The sequence below is a fragment of the Stylophora pistillata genome, chromosome 5, assembly GCF_964205215.1.
Source record: "Stylophora pistillata chromosome 5, jaStyPist1.2, whole genome shotgun sequence".
NCBI classification, from domain to species: Eukaryota; Metazoa; Cnidaria; class Anthozoa; order Scleractinia; family Pocilloporidae; genus Stylophora; species Stylophora pistillata.
This window is the reverse complement of record NC_142523.1, coordinates 5,483,810-5,500,471: the sequence shown is the minus strand read 5'-3', so window position 1 is coordinate 5,500,471 and position 16,662 is coordinate 5,483,810. Positions and strand designations below refer to the sequence as shown.

Here is a 16,662-nt window from a genome sequence, read left to right as displayed (position 1 = left end):
AAAAGAATACCTCTTCACCAGTCCCTGGCAGCTGGTAGTCATTGAGCCTGACTTTAACATTATTACCGCTGGCCGATCTCGCAAAGAGTCGATACCAGGCCACCTAAAATATGGAACATGTCAGAAACACTACTTAATACATTTGATGGTTTCTGTGAGTAAACAATTTAATTTTAACCATTTGTTCCATAAAGATATTCAAAACTAGTGTTCGAGGTCAGAACAGGCGTAATTTTTGGCGTTTTTTTTTTCAGGCGAGCGTGAAAAACGACTCTGCCCCTTGTGCGAGAGGCGAGCGTAAAAAAAAGACTAACACTTACGCGCGAGACGAGCGTGAAAAAACGACTCTATCACTTACGCGCGAGGCGAGCGTGAAAAAACAACTCCGTCCCTCGCGCGTTAATCACCATTCGCGCCTACCTCGCGATAACCTCAGGTTCGCGTCTTGTTAGGGCGAGATCACGTTACAAGGTCGTGATCCTTTATTCAACCGGCCAGTGGGGGGAGGAGAGGGGCAAGGAAAGGTGAGAGTAGTTTATATTGCCCCTCCCCTCCCCTCGGCCTTTCTTTTCATCGTAGCTTAACCCCTTGGTACAGATTTCTTTCTCTCCCCCCAGCCTTTCGCTACTGTGAAATCAAAGATGGCAGCATTGATTTTTAAGAAGATACTGGGTACTCGCTTGCCAAATTTACGCCTGCTCTACAGATTATCTTTTGAGCGACTGTGAACCCTTTGGTATGACGAGTAAAATATTACAGAGAAATTTGAAGTCAGTGAATGCAATGTCGCTGATATGCACCTTTTCTCCTTTTTGGGGCTCGAAGGGAGCTGGTTTGAACACTAACACGGCAGAGCTGCGGTACACTAGAAGAGGCGCCGGGGGTACATCAGAGGAAGGAATGTCACTGCTAGTGTCCTCTGCCTGTCTGTTCCAACTGGAAACTTTCCTTTCCTGCTGTTGACACTTGACAATCATCTCTTGGCTCTCCTGCAGTGGAGGTGCATACGACACAAAGAATATAAGAAAGTCTTGCCTGGTGGCCCATAGTGCCGGAGCTAATCCAGGTTCTCATAGCATGAAGCTACAGGAGTATTTCTGGTTCGCCCCACACATCCCCTCCTCTCCCCCTCCCCCAACCCCCTTCCCGTGGCACTATGACAGCAGAGTATTTTGCCCAAACACACAACATCATCATTCCGCAAAGGTCTTTAGACAATAATATGACAGACTTAGACTTCTTGTAACCATATACCTTGAGAAGCTGTGTTTGTCTTTCAGTTCCCACATGACTCTGTGATGTGACTGCCTGTCCTGCCATGTGCATACGTAGCAGAGCTTTGGACAGCGGGTTCCTGTTGCACTCAGAAAGCAGTTCATTCTCTGCATCACTAAACTTCAGGGAAGTGGCACTAGTATTTGGTTTCTCCTGTAAGATGAGAGAGGTAAGTAGAAAGATGACCGTCTAATTTCACCTTTTATCGTCATTTTTGAACATAAAAACTGTAAGGTTAGAATTAGTGTGCTTTCCTTACCTTCTGTTTTTTGGGTGACCTTTTTGGTTCATTTGGTTCTGTAAAAAACGAGGAACAGTCAGTAGTTTCATTGTCACACCTCATTTTGAGGAAGAGACCATTTTTCATGTATACAAGCAACTCTTTCAAATTTAAAGCTGTCATAAAAGTACTTAAATGTTTATTGCTTTACCTTGCCCTAGGTTGATGAGCTTCACAGCAATTCTATGTCGAACAAACAGCAACTCCATGTGCAAAGCCTCTATCATCCGTTCGAGTAAGTTCGACTCCAGAGGCTCTGTGCCATCATCTTCCCTCCTGGGTTTACTTACACTTGGAGGCTGAAGGAAACAGGGAAACGCACACAAAGAAACGATGCCTCTTTTATAGATATAATTTTTTCAGTTTGTTTTGCGCAGTTATTAAGTCTGTAAGCCAGTCTGTCTGTTAATCCGACAGTGAGTTCACTCAGGGTTATTTCAAGCTTAACGTAATTTATAGTTTCTACAGAATAGCGTGAATTGTAGTTTGTCTAACCCCCACCCCCCCGTTCATCGCAGCTCACCACCCCGAGTTTCTTTAGGATTCTATGACAGTTTACCAGTACCCAATTCAATTCCCGGATGGAAAGAAGCACTGCAAGAGTCTAGTGCCTTGTCCAAGAACACAATAAAATGACACGGTCAGGCTTCGAGACCAGAGCTCTAAATCCTGAGTCCACTGACAGCTCACTAAATAACTCACTAAGACCCGAGCAGGCTTCAAAGCCCAGAGTCATTAGTCCTGAGTCCACCGACAGCTCGTTAACTACCTCACTAGGACCCAATCAGGCTTCAAGCCCAGAGCTATTAGTCCTGAGTCCTCTGACAGCTCACTAACTCACTAAGACTCGGTCAGGTTTCACGCCAGGAGCTCTCAATCCTGAGTCCACTGACAGTTCACTAAGTAACTCACTAAGACCCAGTCAGGCTTCGAGCCCACAGCTCTTCATCCTAAGTCCACTGACAGCTCACTGACTAACTCACTAAAGACCCGGTCAGGTTCCAAGCGCAGAGCGTTTAATCCCGAGTCCACTGACAGCTCACTAACTAACTCACTGACTTAAAAGCTAAGACCTTAACGCTGGTTTCTTCCTTACCTTGATCCAACTGATATCAGCAATGTTCCTCTTTCTTGTATCAATGACTGTATCACGTGCTTTGGTGATATCCCGGAGCCCCTGGTCCAGAATGCCAAGCACCTTAATGAGCACCTCTCTAACACCCACGCTGACCCCACCCATGGCAACAATCATTTGTTTACTAGCGTCTGTAGAAAGACTCCTCAAAGACCCAGGATCCTTAGCAAGTTTTTCTGCTAAATCTGCCTCAGCTTTCTCCTGCAAAGGAGAAGGCGAAAAAAAAAAACACAAAACAAAATGTTGCAGCTACTTTCCAAGATGAATATACTTTCCACATTCTCGCTCACATTCTGGTTTTTTACAGGTTTGTTTTCCGCCCTTTATTGGCAGTTTTTCACGTTTCTTCGCTTCCAAAATTTACTTTGTATATTCATTAAATTTTTTTCACAAAATGTTGCTTTGATAGGGATGATTAGTTTCACGATTTTTTTTTCTTTTTTTTTCCATTCGCATTTAAGTTTTTCAAGGTCATAGCACATCGGTTAAGTTTAAATTTCTACAGTTTTCCGTCCATCACCTTCAACGTTTTACAAGTGTCTTTGCCGTGTCATTTCTATTTTCTCCGCCATTACATGAGTAACGTTCTCAGTTTCTTTATTTCACTGCATCTCCCAGTCTCCCCTGATCATGAACATCCACATGTCAGATGATATTTTCATCCTTGAAGTTTTATTTTAAAGAAATTTTCTTTTGCTGTTAATATGTAGCCCAGAGAAAGGTGCTTTTCCTCTTGTTACAAGCATGGGACAAGGGAAACATTTTTCCCATGCGGAGTCGAATTGGGACTGACGATGTTTCTTCACCGAGCTCAAAATTTACCATCTTTCTTATTCTATCTACTAATATGTAACCTGTTTATTAGCCACCTGTTCTGATGATACAGGAGTTGCTAGTGTCTCCATAATATCTGTACTGCCGACTCTGGAGTTGTGAGTAACCCCTGCTTTACATTCCAACAGTAGAGCGAACTTCAGTGTTACTTCAGCACTGAGTATGGGATCAAACAGTGCAGCATTACTCCAGGAGAGAGCTGTGTGTACTACTGTCAGAATGTATAGCCACTGGAAAAGACAATGATTGCAAGACAAAAGTTTGTTGAAAAATTAAATTGAAGGCAGAAACATAAGTGCCACCTCAATGTAAAAATTACCTGTACATGAAGGGGTAAACTACTTGGCTATTTGATAGATTTTCAAATGGTGCAAATGAAATAAACAAAACTTATAACAAAATTCTCGAACGTGATTGGTTCTCACTGGCTCGATTTGAGCCCCAATTGGACAGTGAACGTGTGATGCTTGTAATTGTACAGTTAGCATAATGTGCGCGCACTGTTGACGCGCATTTTTAGGGGTTAACTGTTGTTGTTCTTTTAATAAAAATGTTAACTGATGGCTAGTTTGTTTATCAAATTTGATTAATTGGTAACAGGACTTTGTGTCGTCCAATACTGTGCCCAAGCTTACTCGTAATTGACAAATCGAACTCTCACTTCGCGATCGTCTCGTTTTGTTAATCATTCGTATGATTACAAACCGAACTGAAGTGAAAGAAAGAAAGAAAGAAAGAAAGAAAGAAAGAAAGAAAGAAAGAAAGAAAGAAAGAAAGAAAGAAAGACAGAAAGAAAGAAAGAAAGAAAGTGAATGATTCGATACCTTAATAGCAGCATAGGTTGAATTGCTAAGGTCTACAGTGTTGCTAAGGTTGAGATCGGACGTCAGCATTATCAGGCGCCTCTGGCAGCCGCTTTATTCCATGTAACGACCTCACCTTTTCCCCCCCACCCATCCCACTCCAGGGGAGGACATCCATCACACAGTAATCTCGTGCGTGGGAAATTAACGTCTCCTACCCCTAGCCCCGCAGGAGACGGGACCTCCATTTATTCGTCCTTAACCGAGAAGACTAGAATATCAATCCATTTCATTGATGTTATAGAAAGGTAGCAAATTCTCCTTAGTTATTTTAAGACCATGAGTATTGGTCCGGCCGGGGCTCAAACCCTCGACCGCCCGCACAACACAATCCGGCGCTCTAACCAATTGAGCTAACCGGGGGGGCGGTTATAACTCCACTCAGCCCCATTACCATTACAAATCATAGTTTGACCTTCGGATGATAACAGAAAACCAAATGATCCTCACAGGAGAATTAAAAGAGATTATATTTCAGGAAAATAAGCCTGTCAAAATTTAGGCTTAGACGAGGTTTGGGCTATTAAGCTGCAAGTTGTGAGCGTGGCAAACTTCAGTTGGTTCCTAGAGTGTATACTATGGCTCACCTTTCTACTTGAAAGGAAATTTTTGAATAGAAAAATGCTATTCAGTTTAAAACCTGATGTTCAAATTACCATAGTTATGATCTCCAAACCCAAGAGCAAATAATGAATGACTTCACTTTAGTAAACACTCATGCGGCCTTTAAGGCACATTTACGCTTTCATGTAAATATACAAGTGTGATGCTTACACGATTGAAAAATACATCATTTAACAGCTGTTTGCAGTTCTCCAGAGATGGCGACAGGATTCTTTGAAAATGAGGCTTGCATTTTGACCATAGGAATAGAGCAGCATCGACCATCATATCATTGTCCTTCATTAGGATGGCAGACTGAAAAAGAAAAGACAAATGTTAAAATATACATGACTGGACGTTGTCATTACTCTGATTACTTTGTATAAGGCCGCGCCCGAAATTGGCTCGATTTCCAGCCGCTGATCGGCAACCGGAGCCCGCGTTCCGTGGATTTGAGAGAGGCACTCAACGATATCTCTCTAACTGAGTTAGGGTTGGCTCGTGTTTTTCACAAGACCAAACTAAAGAGTCAATGGAGCCAAATGAATCAGAACAGACAAAAACGTCACAAAGTATTCAAGAGATCTCACGAGCACATGCGTAAAACGAACAAACAAACTGTATGGAATTTAAGTGTTCAAGTCGCATTAACTGCCATTTACAGTTCGCTAGCACCATAGCAATGTTACTGTGTATAGTTTTCAACCTGAGGAGTTTTAGTTTTCCTAAGGGTGGCAGTAAGACCACTGAAAGCTTGCAAAATGTTCTAAATATGTTTTTTTTTCATTGCATAAGTCCAGAGCGTTGTCATAGACTATTTGAAGATCAAGAGCTGTTAGATATAGAGTAAAACCAATGTATCTCAGATGAAGCCCGGCTTGTTTCAAGAATAAAAAATGCTATCCACTGCACTAGATACGGTAAACCTCTATCCGGTGAATAGCATAATAAGTTTTGTTAACAATTATCCGCTGGATAGCGATTTATCGCCCCTAGAAACAAATGGATCCTGCCTCACCACACAATTTCACAATAAGTCACCTTAAAAAGGGGGGATTGGATTTTCGGTTTTAGATATTTTTTAGATCGCTTTTTAAGTTTCTGTGTCAAAAAAGCCTCAATTTTTCGGTTTTGGTGTTCGTTGCGATTTGCGGATTTTCCGTTTTTTAGCATTTGGATTTTCGATTTTCGTTAAAAATACTAACGAGCTTTAAGATTTCGTATCCGATGTGGGTTTCGGTTTTTCCTATTTGGGTTCCGGTTGCTCTTCTATCCTGCAACCGTCATCATTGTACGGTTTTACATGTGGTCTTCTGTTTTGATCGAATATTTTAGCGGTTTGTGGTTTTGGATGATTTTTTTCTACGGTTTTGTGGTTTCTAAGGGGCCGACCATTTAAGTCTTGAATGGAAGGGGTGGGGGGTGGGTGATTTTGAAAAACAATTTCCAGCAAGCGCTTGTTGGAAGAAAAAAATTGCATGCAGCCCAAATGTAACAGAAAAAAAGAGCATTTAGAACGGAAAAATATCCTGCACAGCAGATTGCCAGGAAAAAAATTTCTTGATGACTAGAAATCACCCAACCCCCCCCCCCTCAAAAGTTAAATGGTCAGCCCCAAATAGATCCCACTGCACCCTTTCTCAAACTATCAAACACTACCGGGTGAGTTAAATGATTGTTTTCAGAAATCTGGGTACTTTTTACACTTATTTACGCTCATAGGGTTCCCTTTATCCCGCACAAGAAGTAAGTAAATGAAACCACTTTACCTTAAAAGGTTCTTCAGAACATGAATGTATCACATCCGCTAAATGCGTTAGTTCTTCAAGTGCACTTCCACTTTTCACTGCAAAGTAGCACTGGTTTTTGAGATTACATTGTAACAAATTGAATGTAATTCATCAGAGAAGCAAAATGCACAAGGTTTGCAAAATTTGTTGTTAAGTGTTACAGATGTCTCAGTAGTGTAAAGAAAATACATGAGCGCTCCAGAACTACAGGTATACATAACGACCTCGACGAGCAAGGACAATTTCACCGGCAAGGTTGTCAGATAATATACAGGTTGAGGTTGTAGAATTACCTTAATTGTTTGGCCATGAGACGCACCTGGTCATAAGATGCACCCCCAACTTGAGAAAATGACAATGTCACGTTCCCAACTGGAAAATTTTTTTAAAAAAATATTCGGTTTTAAGATGCATGACGCATTGTGACATCAAGTGACGCCTACCAACAATTTGTCGATTCCACGGCCCGGTTTATTACTATCAAGTATTGACATGTCCGAAAAGTGTTATTTAATTGTGGACTTTGTGTCAAAATGTACAACTTTCAGAATTGTCACCACAACGCCACGCAAGTTTCTGGTCGTGAAGTCAAGTAAACAATGATCTAAACCTTGTGGGCTCCTCTGCGCAGGTTTCGTACACGCAAGATGCTCGTACTTTTTGCACTTCTAACAGAAAGATCTAGGTCATTAATCATACATGAATATCAAACTACAAATGTACTATTTTAATAGTACATTTGTCCTTCGATATTCATGTATTGGATAATTGTTTTATTAAAAACATTAAATTCAATGTTAAATTTTACTAAATTTTTTTAGCTCCCTTTTAATTTAAGCTGACGCGTAAGCATACCATATTTGTAGATGATGGTATATTGACTCATATACCATAACGGCTAAGCCAAGAAAAAGTCTTGAATTGCATTATCCAATGATCCAGTTTTTAATAATTAACAATTATTCCACGAGCGCGCGTTGGATATGAGATGATAGATAGCCAACAAGGCGCGTAGCGCCGAGTTGGCTATAATCATCTCATATCCAACAAACGCGAGTGGAATAATTGTTTTATTAAAAACGCTGCATTAAATTATTAAATTTTATTAAATTTTTAGCTCCCTTTCATAATTTTAAGCTTACGAGTACGCTTACCATATCGTAGTTTATGGTATATTGGCTCATATACTATAATGGCTAAGCCAATGAAAAGTCTTGAATTGCATTATCCAATGATCCAGTTTTTAATAATTAAAATTATCAAATATTTCTCACACACTAACCATGTGCATGGAGGCCTGTTTCACCCTCGTCTGCCTGTGCAAGTGTTTTCTTTGTTTTTTTAACAGTATTGTAGAATGGCTCTAAGGCAAGCATGAGCTGTAATGTTTTAATATCCACCAGACTGTTTATGTCACTTTGCTCCTGAAGAAGCTGCAGGGTGGGTTCAATCAGCTGTCCAAATGGTTCCCAGTGTTCATAGCTGAACGCATGCTTGACAAATTTGACCAGAGCTGGAAGGGGTACACCATTCTCACCTGCAAGATAAAAATAAATTTATGGTTTTGTTGGTTGTTATATTGGTTGAAAAGAAGTGAGAGGCTGAAACTAATGAATAACTATTACAGACTGTACATGACTGTGTAAATAATTGTTGATGACACAATCGTGCTCAAGATGAGAGTGATGGCGATGAGCGAAGGAGTCAAGGGGGATGAGAGGAAAAAGGAAAGCCTTGTAAAGAGGAACGATGACATACAAAGGCGGGGAGAGAAGAAAAGTGGGGATGATCATGTTTACGGTAGGTACTCTCGACTGATATATCGGTCTATAGATCGGTCGAGAGTCGATCGATACTCGACGGATATGTCGGTCAACACTGGGTCGACACTTCGTATATAGTCGGTCCACACTCGGTCGATAGTCGGTCGACACTCGGTCGATTGTTGGCCAATACTCGGTCTATAGTAGATAGTCAATAATCTCGGTGTTGAGAAAAGGAGTTCAGTCGAAAAGAAGAAAACAAAAAAGGTTAACGAGGAGAAGGTGGACAACATTTCAAATCTACCTTTGGTCACAAGCTCCATAATAGAGGTGTTCTGCAGCTCCAACACAGAAGGGTGAATTACACCATCATGTTTCACAGCCTGTTTTATTCCTCCCCCACCAGCAATTATCTCCATTCCAGCAAAAAACAGCTCAGCACACACATCAATGGCTGTGTCCTCTGCGTCAGGAGTTGGTGCTTCACAATGAAGTGTACGCCTGTGCGTCTCACTGAGCGCCTCTAATATGGCCAAAAATTTGGCAGCTGTGCCTTGAAGGTCTGTCATTAGACGTTCCGTGGGAGTCCGCGGCCATGCATGCTGAAAAAGAAGAGCGAGAAAAGTTTTGTTCATCTCAATGAGAGATAAATAAGTGGTAGGTTCAACAAGGTATAAGATGCAGAAGAAACTGTTTTGAACGATTCTTGGGGCAAGCTAATCCAGAACAGACAGAAGTGAAGGATCTTCATTGCTCAGGAGTGTAGCTAAGAAATTACGCTGCCGGCTGAAATTTCATGTGAGGTGGCACAAAGTTGGTGAACAATTTAAGTGTGTAACATCTTAGTGCCTGTTGTGCTTTACCAAGTGATCTTCAGCCAAAAATCCAGCCCGTGATCGCAGCTTTTTTGTCAAGCAAATTTCGCCGGCAGCTGTTGCTTAGAAACAACCCTGCTTAATGGGCAGTAATTAAATGAAAAAAATAGTAACTAACTAAGTATACCTGTCAAGGAATCCACTTAAAGCTACTTACATGAGCAAAATCCTTGAGGTTGGGTTTTGTCTTTGGACGCAGAAGACCTTTTGGTCTCTTACGAGTCTCAAACACAACCCTCTTGAAAACCATGATCTGCATCTTCGTCTTGGCTTGTCGAAATGCTGCTTCACTCTCTGGAGTGGCCTCCGACGTACTCATACTTTCAATTTCCTGCAGCTCATTCACCTTGCCCAGGCCTCTTTTGGCAAATGATTCTGCATGCATTGGTACCTTGAGATCAAAGTAACACTGACAGACAGCAGTGTAAAGGGTACTCCGCCATGTTAAGTATTTGACAGTAAGGAGAGGAACAGAGGATTCCAAGCACATGCAGGCCCAGAGAAGGAACTCTAGAGCCTTTCAAAGAAAAAAAAAAATTCAAATCACTTTATAGTGAAGTGATGCAGTCCATCGTGGCAAATTTGACCCTTCTATTCATCCTTACAAGCTTTTTGAAACTATGGCCCAATAAGCAGCGGGAGTAATAGTAGTAAATAGTAATAGTAATAGAAGTTTAATGTCTTTACGTGGAGCATGGTTACCCATATTGCCTGAGCCAGAGGCTCATGTATGAAACGCAAGACAACAACTCACTCATCCCACCCCAGGGGAGGACATCCATCACACAATAATCTCGTGCGTGGGAAATTAACATCTCCTACCCCAACCCTGCAGTAGACGGGACCTCCATTTATTCATCCCTATCCGAGAAGACTAGAATATCTAACCATTTCTTGATGTTTATAGAAAGGTAACAAATTCTTCTCAATTATTTTAAGACCTTGAGTTTTGGTCCGGCCGGGGCTCGAACCCTCTACCTCCTGCTCATCAGTCCAGCACTCTATCCATTGTGCTAACTGGGAGGCGGTTAGGCAGTTAGTGTATCCTTTCTTAGAGTAAACAACATCTAAATATTGTAATTTCAACCAAACTTTTATTCAGATTAAGGCTGCCAGTGAAAAATGAACTATGGCTCCCATGCCCCATGCCAGCCAGAGTGTATCCCTTCTTAAACACGAAGGCGTGCTATATAAGGAAGTCTTCCCTGGGAAGACCTAGGCTCATTTGTCACTCACCGTTGACATGTGCGGGTCAAATTCAAATGCTGATAGAGGAACAAAAAGAGCTAATGAGACATCTATTGTTTACTTCCACCAGCATGATGGCATGAGGTAATGTGCGAACCACCTACTTCAATCTCAAATTTACCGCCACAAATAAAGACAGTTTCCATTGGAGAAAGGAAATACAGATCTCAAAAATTCTTGTATTGTGATGAAGACATAAATCAATTTTGAGGAATGTGCCCGCTGTTCATTGCTTTGGAGTAGCTGTAGCTCAAGCTGACTTGACTCTAAGAGTTCTATATCACACGACGGTTGATTGACAAATGGTCCAGTGGGACCTAAGGCTCCTTTTATAGCGTGCCTTCGTGTTTAAAATAAACAATTGATAAAGATTATCATTCAGATCTGTATTTTGTATTTTCAACCAAACTTTTATCTAGATTAAGGCTGCCAGTGAAAAATGAAATAGCAAGTTCCAGGTGCATTGCAAGAATTAAACAACCTGCAAACCTAAAACTTTCAAAAGCCTTTTAGGGAGTCACTAGGGAGAATCAGATTCACAGTGTATAGTATGTTTTTTTGAGGGAAGAAAAATAAATGTGACTTATTACAAAAACTGGCTACTTTTTGAAACAGTCATTATCATCACAATTCATATCAGTCGATAACATAAAGATGCTGTCATCAACAGCAAACTACCAGATATGTTGCCATTACAATGCAATCCCACTATACTTTGGGGACTCAGTTGAATATTTCTGTTGTTACTTGTAAATGTTTGTTACATGTAGTTGTGGTTGATTTCTAACCTTACTGCTGTGTCCACAAGCCATTAAATGTCTGCAGATGGAGTAAATATGCACAGTACCTGATAAGAAAATTCAAGACTCAATCATATAAATGTTCAGAAATTAACAACACAACAAGCATTTGCTATTTAGATAGCTCTTAAATTTAGTTACAAAGCAACAATGAAGACAAATCGGTCAATTTTTAAGAAGTCTTTTTCCATTCCTAAAGACATGAAAAATCTAGTGCTCTGCTAAATTAAGGCCATTCCAGTGTATGCAGGGTTTAAAATGCATTCTACACACTGATTGGAAGTTTTGACTCCAAACAATAGCACATCACATATTATGCTTTTGATGATTCTGATAAGTACCTAAATTGTTTCCCTGGATCAGCCATGAATTATTTTTTCACAAGTTCATGTACAGGTATTTCACATTTTTTAAACTTATAAGTGTTTATGTAGAAGAGCACCATGGGTAAAGAAACAATAATTCCGTGGATAGAAAATGCTAGACCTCATGTATCAAAATCCACACAGCCAACAAGCTAATTAATATGTAATATGACTTAGAACTGTAATTCTGTGGTTAATACTAGATAAAACTGAACCATAACATTACAATCAGAGGTAACTTTGCTAAAGCTCATCAACAATGGAATGATATTGATGTACATGTACCTCATGTAATATAACAGGGCAATGAATAACTGCTGCTAGCCAATAGTGAAATACAGAACCAAAAATTTCAGCTTACCGTTGAAGACCAACCAACACAATTCCTCTTTATGAAGTGATGTTTGAGTGGTCAATCGTAGAACTTTTAAAGCAGCCACACACTGGTAAACTACATCAGGATTCTAAAATTGAAGCATTAAATCATACAAAAAAAGATAAAAATGTATTTGTCTAGTCAATTCCATCCTAGTTTAAAGAATGTTCATGATAATAGTTATGAAGCAGGCTAGATTTTCTGATGCGGTTATAAGAATTTTTAGGTTTTGAACCTGATCTTCCAATAATTATGTGAACAGAAGTCAAATGATTCTGCAGTGTCAATAACCAAGCTCCTGACATAAACTGCAGCATACACAATAATAATGTGACTATCTTTGTTACTGCCTTTTATAACCAACCTTCTCAACTATCTTTAGTATTATACTACAAGTAAAGTAAAATGCAAATCTGTGATAACCAACACCTCTAATCTTTCTGCCTGTATGCTATTTTCTTTCTTTGCATTGGCATAAAAATGCACTTAAATGGTTACATCGTCACCAAAGTATGCAATGGTAATACAAGATGTTCAGGTAAAAACTACAAAATATCAAAAAATTTTAAATACAAGTTACATGTTAAGTTCTAAAAAAATTCTTAAGCTGCAAACTATGGGCATGGATGTATATCACTATGAAAAAGATTATTTCAAAGCACTGGGTTTTGCAGTTTATCAGCAATTTCCAGTCATTGTATTAATTACGAAGGGAGCTGCTGTGTGCAGGCCACTGAGTCTGTAAAATATACATGTAAGGTGAATAATTATACAACAGTTAACAGTACCTGCAGTTTTGGGTCCTCAGCGCTGTTCACATGATAGAAACAAATAGCTTCACCAAGAGCCGATCTCAGCTGTCAGGATTGATAATTAATACAAAAAAAAAATTAACAACAACAACATCATGAACACTTCCTCGCTTTCTTATCATCTAAAACAAAAATAACTGAAAGTAACTTAAATAATATTAGTCAGGACTAAAAATGTTAAGCCAGCTGAGCTATAGTAATTGGTAATAATCATAATTAATAGGGAATCATCCCATTAGCTGTTAGGCCCTATTATGCACACTTTTATTAAAAAGCATTTAAAAAAATTTCTGTTAATAAATGACTGGGCCATAAGCTACATGTATGGAGAGAGCAGGGTGAGAAAAAGGCACACTCCTCTTTACGACAGATGAGCTTTTATTTGTTTTGTTTTGTTTCTTTTTTTTGTTTTTTTTTTTTTTTGCAATCTTGGCCCCAGGTACCTAATTTTTACTTATTATAAATGACAGTAAATGAATGTTAAATGTAGCTTAGTAATTTTTTTTTTTTTTTTTTGTAGTGTATAAATGCAAAGTAGCTGTGACAGATGAGCTGATTACGACAAAATGAAAGAAGTTAAAAAAAGAGTGGTCCTCAGATGATAAAGGGCTTAATAATAATAATTATTAATAATTATTGACCGAGTTAAATCAGGCAGGACAGGAAAATAATTGGCTCTTAATTGCTTGTGCAGAAAATGATCTACCTCAATAAAATAATATATAAAACCCAGGTTGTTAAAATTCAGCCAGAGAATTCTGTGTAACAGGAGTAGAATTTTGCAATCCCAACGCCTTTCAGGCTTACTACATGTATAAAGGCTAAAAGTTTTTAAAGAAACTGTGGTGCTGCGTCGGTGGGGGTAACAAGGTAATTTGGTTATATCAACTCAGTTGAAATTGTAAATTGGCCACCGTAACGAATAAAAAAGCTGACGTTTCGAGAGTTAGCCCATTCGCCAGATTACTACATGTATAATTGACAATGGAAAGACTTTACATATTTTACATGTATTTCACACACCACCATTGTAGCAGAAGCCAGATTGTCAAGACCATTCGGCAAATGAATCTTGTAAAATGTATCTGCATCCAGTTCCGCTGTCTCTTTCAGTGTGTGGCTTCTCTGAACATATTTCTCCAGATATCTTCTATAGCAGTGAAATTGTGCAAGTTTGTATTCCTTCAGGGCCAAAGAAAATGTACAAATTGAGTCTGATAAAATAGCATGTTGGAGAGTCATGGTTGTCACAAACTTTCTATCTGATCTAGTTATTTGTTCCCCTGCTTGATCGTCATTGGCTCTGAGTCTTGTTGACTGTAACATTTTTTAAGTCTACAACTACTGGAATACTATAGCTGTAGATCAAATTGTTCTATGTTAACAGTCATATCAAGGGCTTTAAAATGTTAATTCTCAGATTTTTCCACACAGGTCATTCGATAAAGATAAACAGGACAAAGATGGAGTTAATAATATATTAATTATACACCACAGTTACCCCTTTCCAGTCACCTTAACATAAAATGGCATGGGGTAAGGTTTGGTAGGTCATGTGTGACGTACAAATTAAGACAGTAAGCAAAATTTGGCATGTTAACTTGCATCATGCTGAGTCATGTACAATTACAACAGTTGTGGTGATTGAAGAAGGGAGAGTGGGTCCAAGGATAAACAGGACTCTAAAAGATTAACTCTGTTAAGAATTTCTTGGTTTCTGCTTGCCAACACAATCTAATTTGCCCCAAACTTCTTGTTTGTTATATGCAAACAGACTTCACTACAGGGTTTACCTTTTCTTTTGATTATATATTCCTCTCACTGGATTTCACAAGGTTTTTCTCACAAGCACACATTTCTTCAGAGATTACAATAGCACCATTCCTGCATTGTACTGAACCTAATCCTATTTGTTCAAAGTCATCTTCCATTTCTGATCTCTGTCAATCTCTGCTTGCATTTTACAGTTTCTTCTGGCCAGCAATTATTAATCAAATGATCGAGTCAAAACATGAGCAGTGAGAAAAGGAAACCGCCCATAATTTCAGCAATTCCATGTTTTCAAGCATGTTATCACAAAGCAAGAAAAAAACTTCTCTGATTAATCATGTTTCCACATACATGAAAAGTGTACAGTACCAAAACATACCTGTAACTTTTTCATAAGATTGCAATGCAATTCATTTACCTTGACAGAGAAAAGGAAATCTCCAGTGTTTAAAAGCTTCTCTTGATAGTAAGATTGTGGTAAACGGCTCTCATATGTGTTCCACATGGAAAACAATGTGTTTGATCTTTCAGTACATTGATACAAGGAAACAACAACTCTTAGAAATGGATCCTCAATAAATAATTATGTCAAAACATGTATACTAGGAATAGTTCACACTATGGCTGCCTGCGTCCTTTTTGTATTGTCATGGCAACTGTAAGCTTAGCTGTGCTAGCAGCTGGTACGTGATCATTCTGATGTCTTAAGAAGAATATATATAGGGCAATACACAAGTATATTTAATGTTATAATTCCCAAGACAGATCAGTACTGTACTGTTAAGTTGTTTCACAGTTCTATACACATCCCCAAACTGGTTGGTACTGAAAAGGTTATAACTACAATTATCAATAATCAATACAGTTTTGATAAAGCACAAACTTCATTGGATAGTGGTGAATAGAGAAATGTGTAGTGATCAATTAGCAGAAGTAGCTTTCAGATGGATGCGAATAGTCTAACAAAAAATAAACACACAAACAAAGCCTCCAAACATTTAAGTTGTACATATACGTACCCTCTTGCCAAAGGTTCTTCGTCATTTTTCTTGGTTTTCAATCCTGGTTCTGATCTCTTTTTTATGTATTTAATAAATCTTGAAAGTTCTTGCTCAAAAGCAACCAAGACTGGACTGATTTGTTTGAGATCTAGACATGACAAATATGAAAACCTAACAATCTATTTTCCACTACCAATTCTTCGACAAAACCTGAAGACAACATTTTGAAAAGCTATCTCCTGTTTTCCGAATGTATTAAGTACTATGGTAGCTTTTTGCTATAGACTGTACAGAAAAAGGTATTTTAACTACAAGAGTGTAAACAGGAAATCTCAAGAACAGTGCAAAACAGAAAATAATTTTCGATCAAACATAAATTATGCTATCGAAGCTTACCGCCGTTTGTTGTCCCACTTGACTGTACACCATTTCTAACGTTTCCGCCGGCGAAGGATGTCTTCAAGTTTACCTCGCTTTTTCCTGACGCAGACGGTTCCATATTAAACCAAAACCGCCCCTATTTCTTTATCACAGGCTTGATTTCAACTTAATTTTGAATGTTGACAAGGCGCCATTTTGAAACACAGCGCTCGTCTCTAAGGAAAAAGCAACCTCGCCTGACCTCGATGTCCACCGTACCGCGGTCATTCTGTAAAAAGAAGGCCCTGGGAGAGAGATTGGCCACGCTTGGATCCTACTTGAAATCTCTTAAAATACATATATCTTTATTTGGCACTATGAAAGATTTGAATTACGACTTTCAAACGATCACTCAAGAATGGCGCTTCCCCTCAAAGGAAACATTCACATTAATGTAGATAGACAAAAGTTGTTAGAAAAATGCAAGTACGACTGAACGAGTAATTCGGGAA

The 16,662-nt window shown here is 39.1% G+C and overlaps 1 protein-coding gene across 2 annotated transcripts in view; it reads right to left on the bottom strand.

Moving 5' to 3' along the window:
- Nucleotides 1-16,393, bottom strand: part of LOC111342589 (cilia- and flagella-associated protein 54) — a 46,276-nt gene extending 29,883 nt beyond the window's left edge. For both annotated transcript variants that reach the window (XM_088760140.1, XM_088760141.1), the window contains exons 1-19: nucleotides 16,187-16,393; nucleotides 15,809-15,938; nucleotides 15,208-15,313; nucleotides 14,043-14,201; nucleotides 12,996-13,064; nucleotides 12,193-12,295; nucleotides 11,455-11,513; nucleotides 9,576-9,935; nucleotides 8,848-9,145; nucleotides 8,063-8,317; nucleotides 6,760-6,836; nucleotides 5,162-5,305; nucleotides 3,560-3,754; nucleotides 2,652-2,891; nucleotides 1,707-1,854; nucleotides 1,535-1,572; nucleotides 1,255-1,428; nucleotides 801-989; nucleotides 11-103 (exon numbers count right to left, since the gene is read on the bottom strand). In XM_088760140.1, the coding sequence (XP_088616266.1) occupies nucleotides 11-103; nucleotides 801-989; nucleotides 1,255-1,428; nucleotides 1,535-1,572; nucleotides 1,707-1,854; nucleotides 2,652-2,891; nucleotides 3,560-3,754; nucleotides 5,162-5,305; nucleotides 6,760-6,836; nucleotides 8,063-8,317; nucleotides 8,848-9,145; nucleotides 9,576-9,935; nucleotides 11,455-11,513; nucleotides 12,193-12,295; nucleotides 12,996-13,064; nucleotides 14,043-14,201; nucleotides 15,208-15,313; nucleotides 15,809-15,938; nucleotides 16,187-16,289 (2,940 nt within the window). In that variant the 5' untranslated portion in view covers nucleotides 16,290-16,393. The remainder of the gene's footprint in view (nucleotides 1-10; nucleotides 104-800; nucleotides 990-1,254; nucleotides 1,429-1,534; nucleotides 1,573-1,706; nucleotides 1,855-2,651; nucleotides 2,892-3,559; nucleotides 3,755-5,161; nucleotides 5,306-6,759; nucleotides 6,837-8,062; nucleotides 8,318-8,847; nucleotides 9,146-9,575; nucleotides 9,936-11,454; nucleotides 11,514-12,192; nucleotides 12,296-12,995; nucleotides 13,065-14,042; nucleotides 14,202-15,207; nucleotides 15,314-15,808; nucleotides 15,939-16,186) is intronic.
- Between the last annotated feature and the right edge of the window lie 269 nt (nucleotides 16,394-16,662).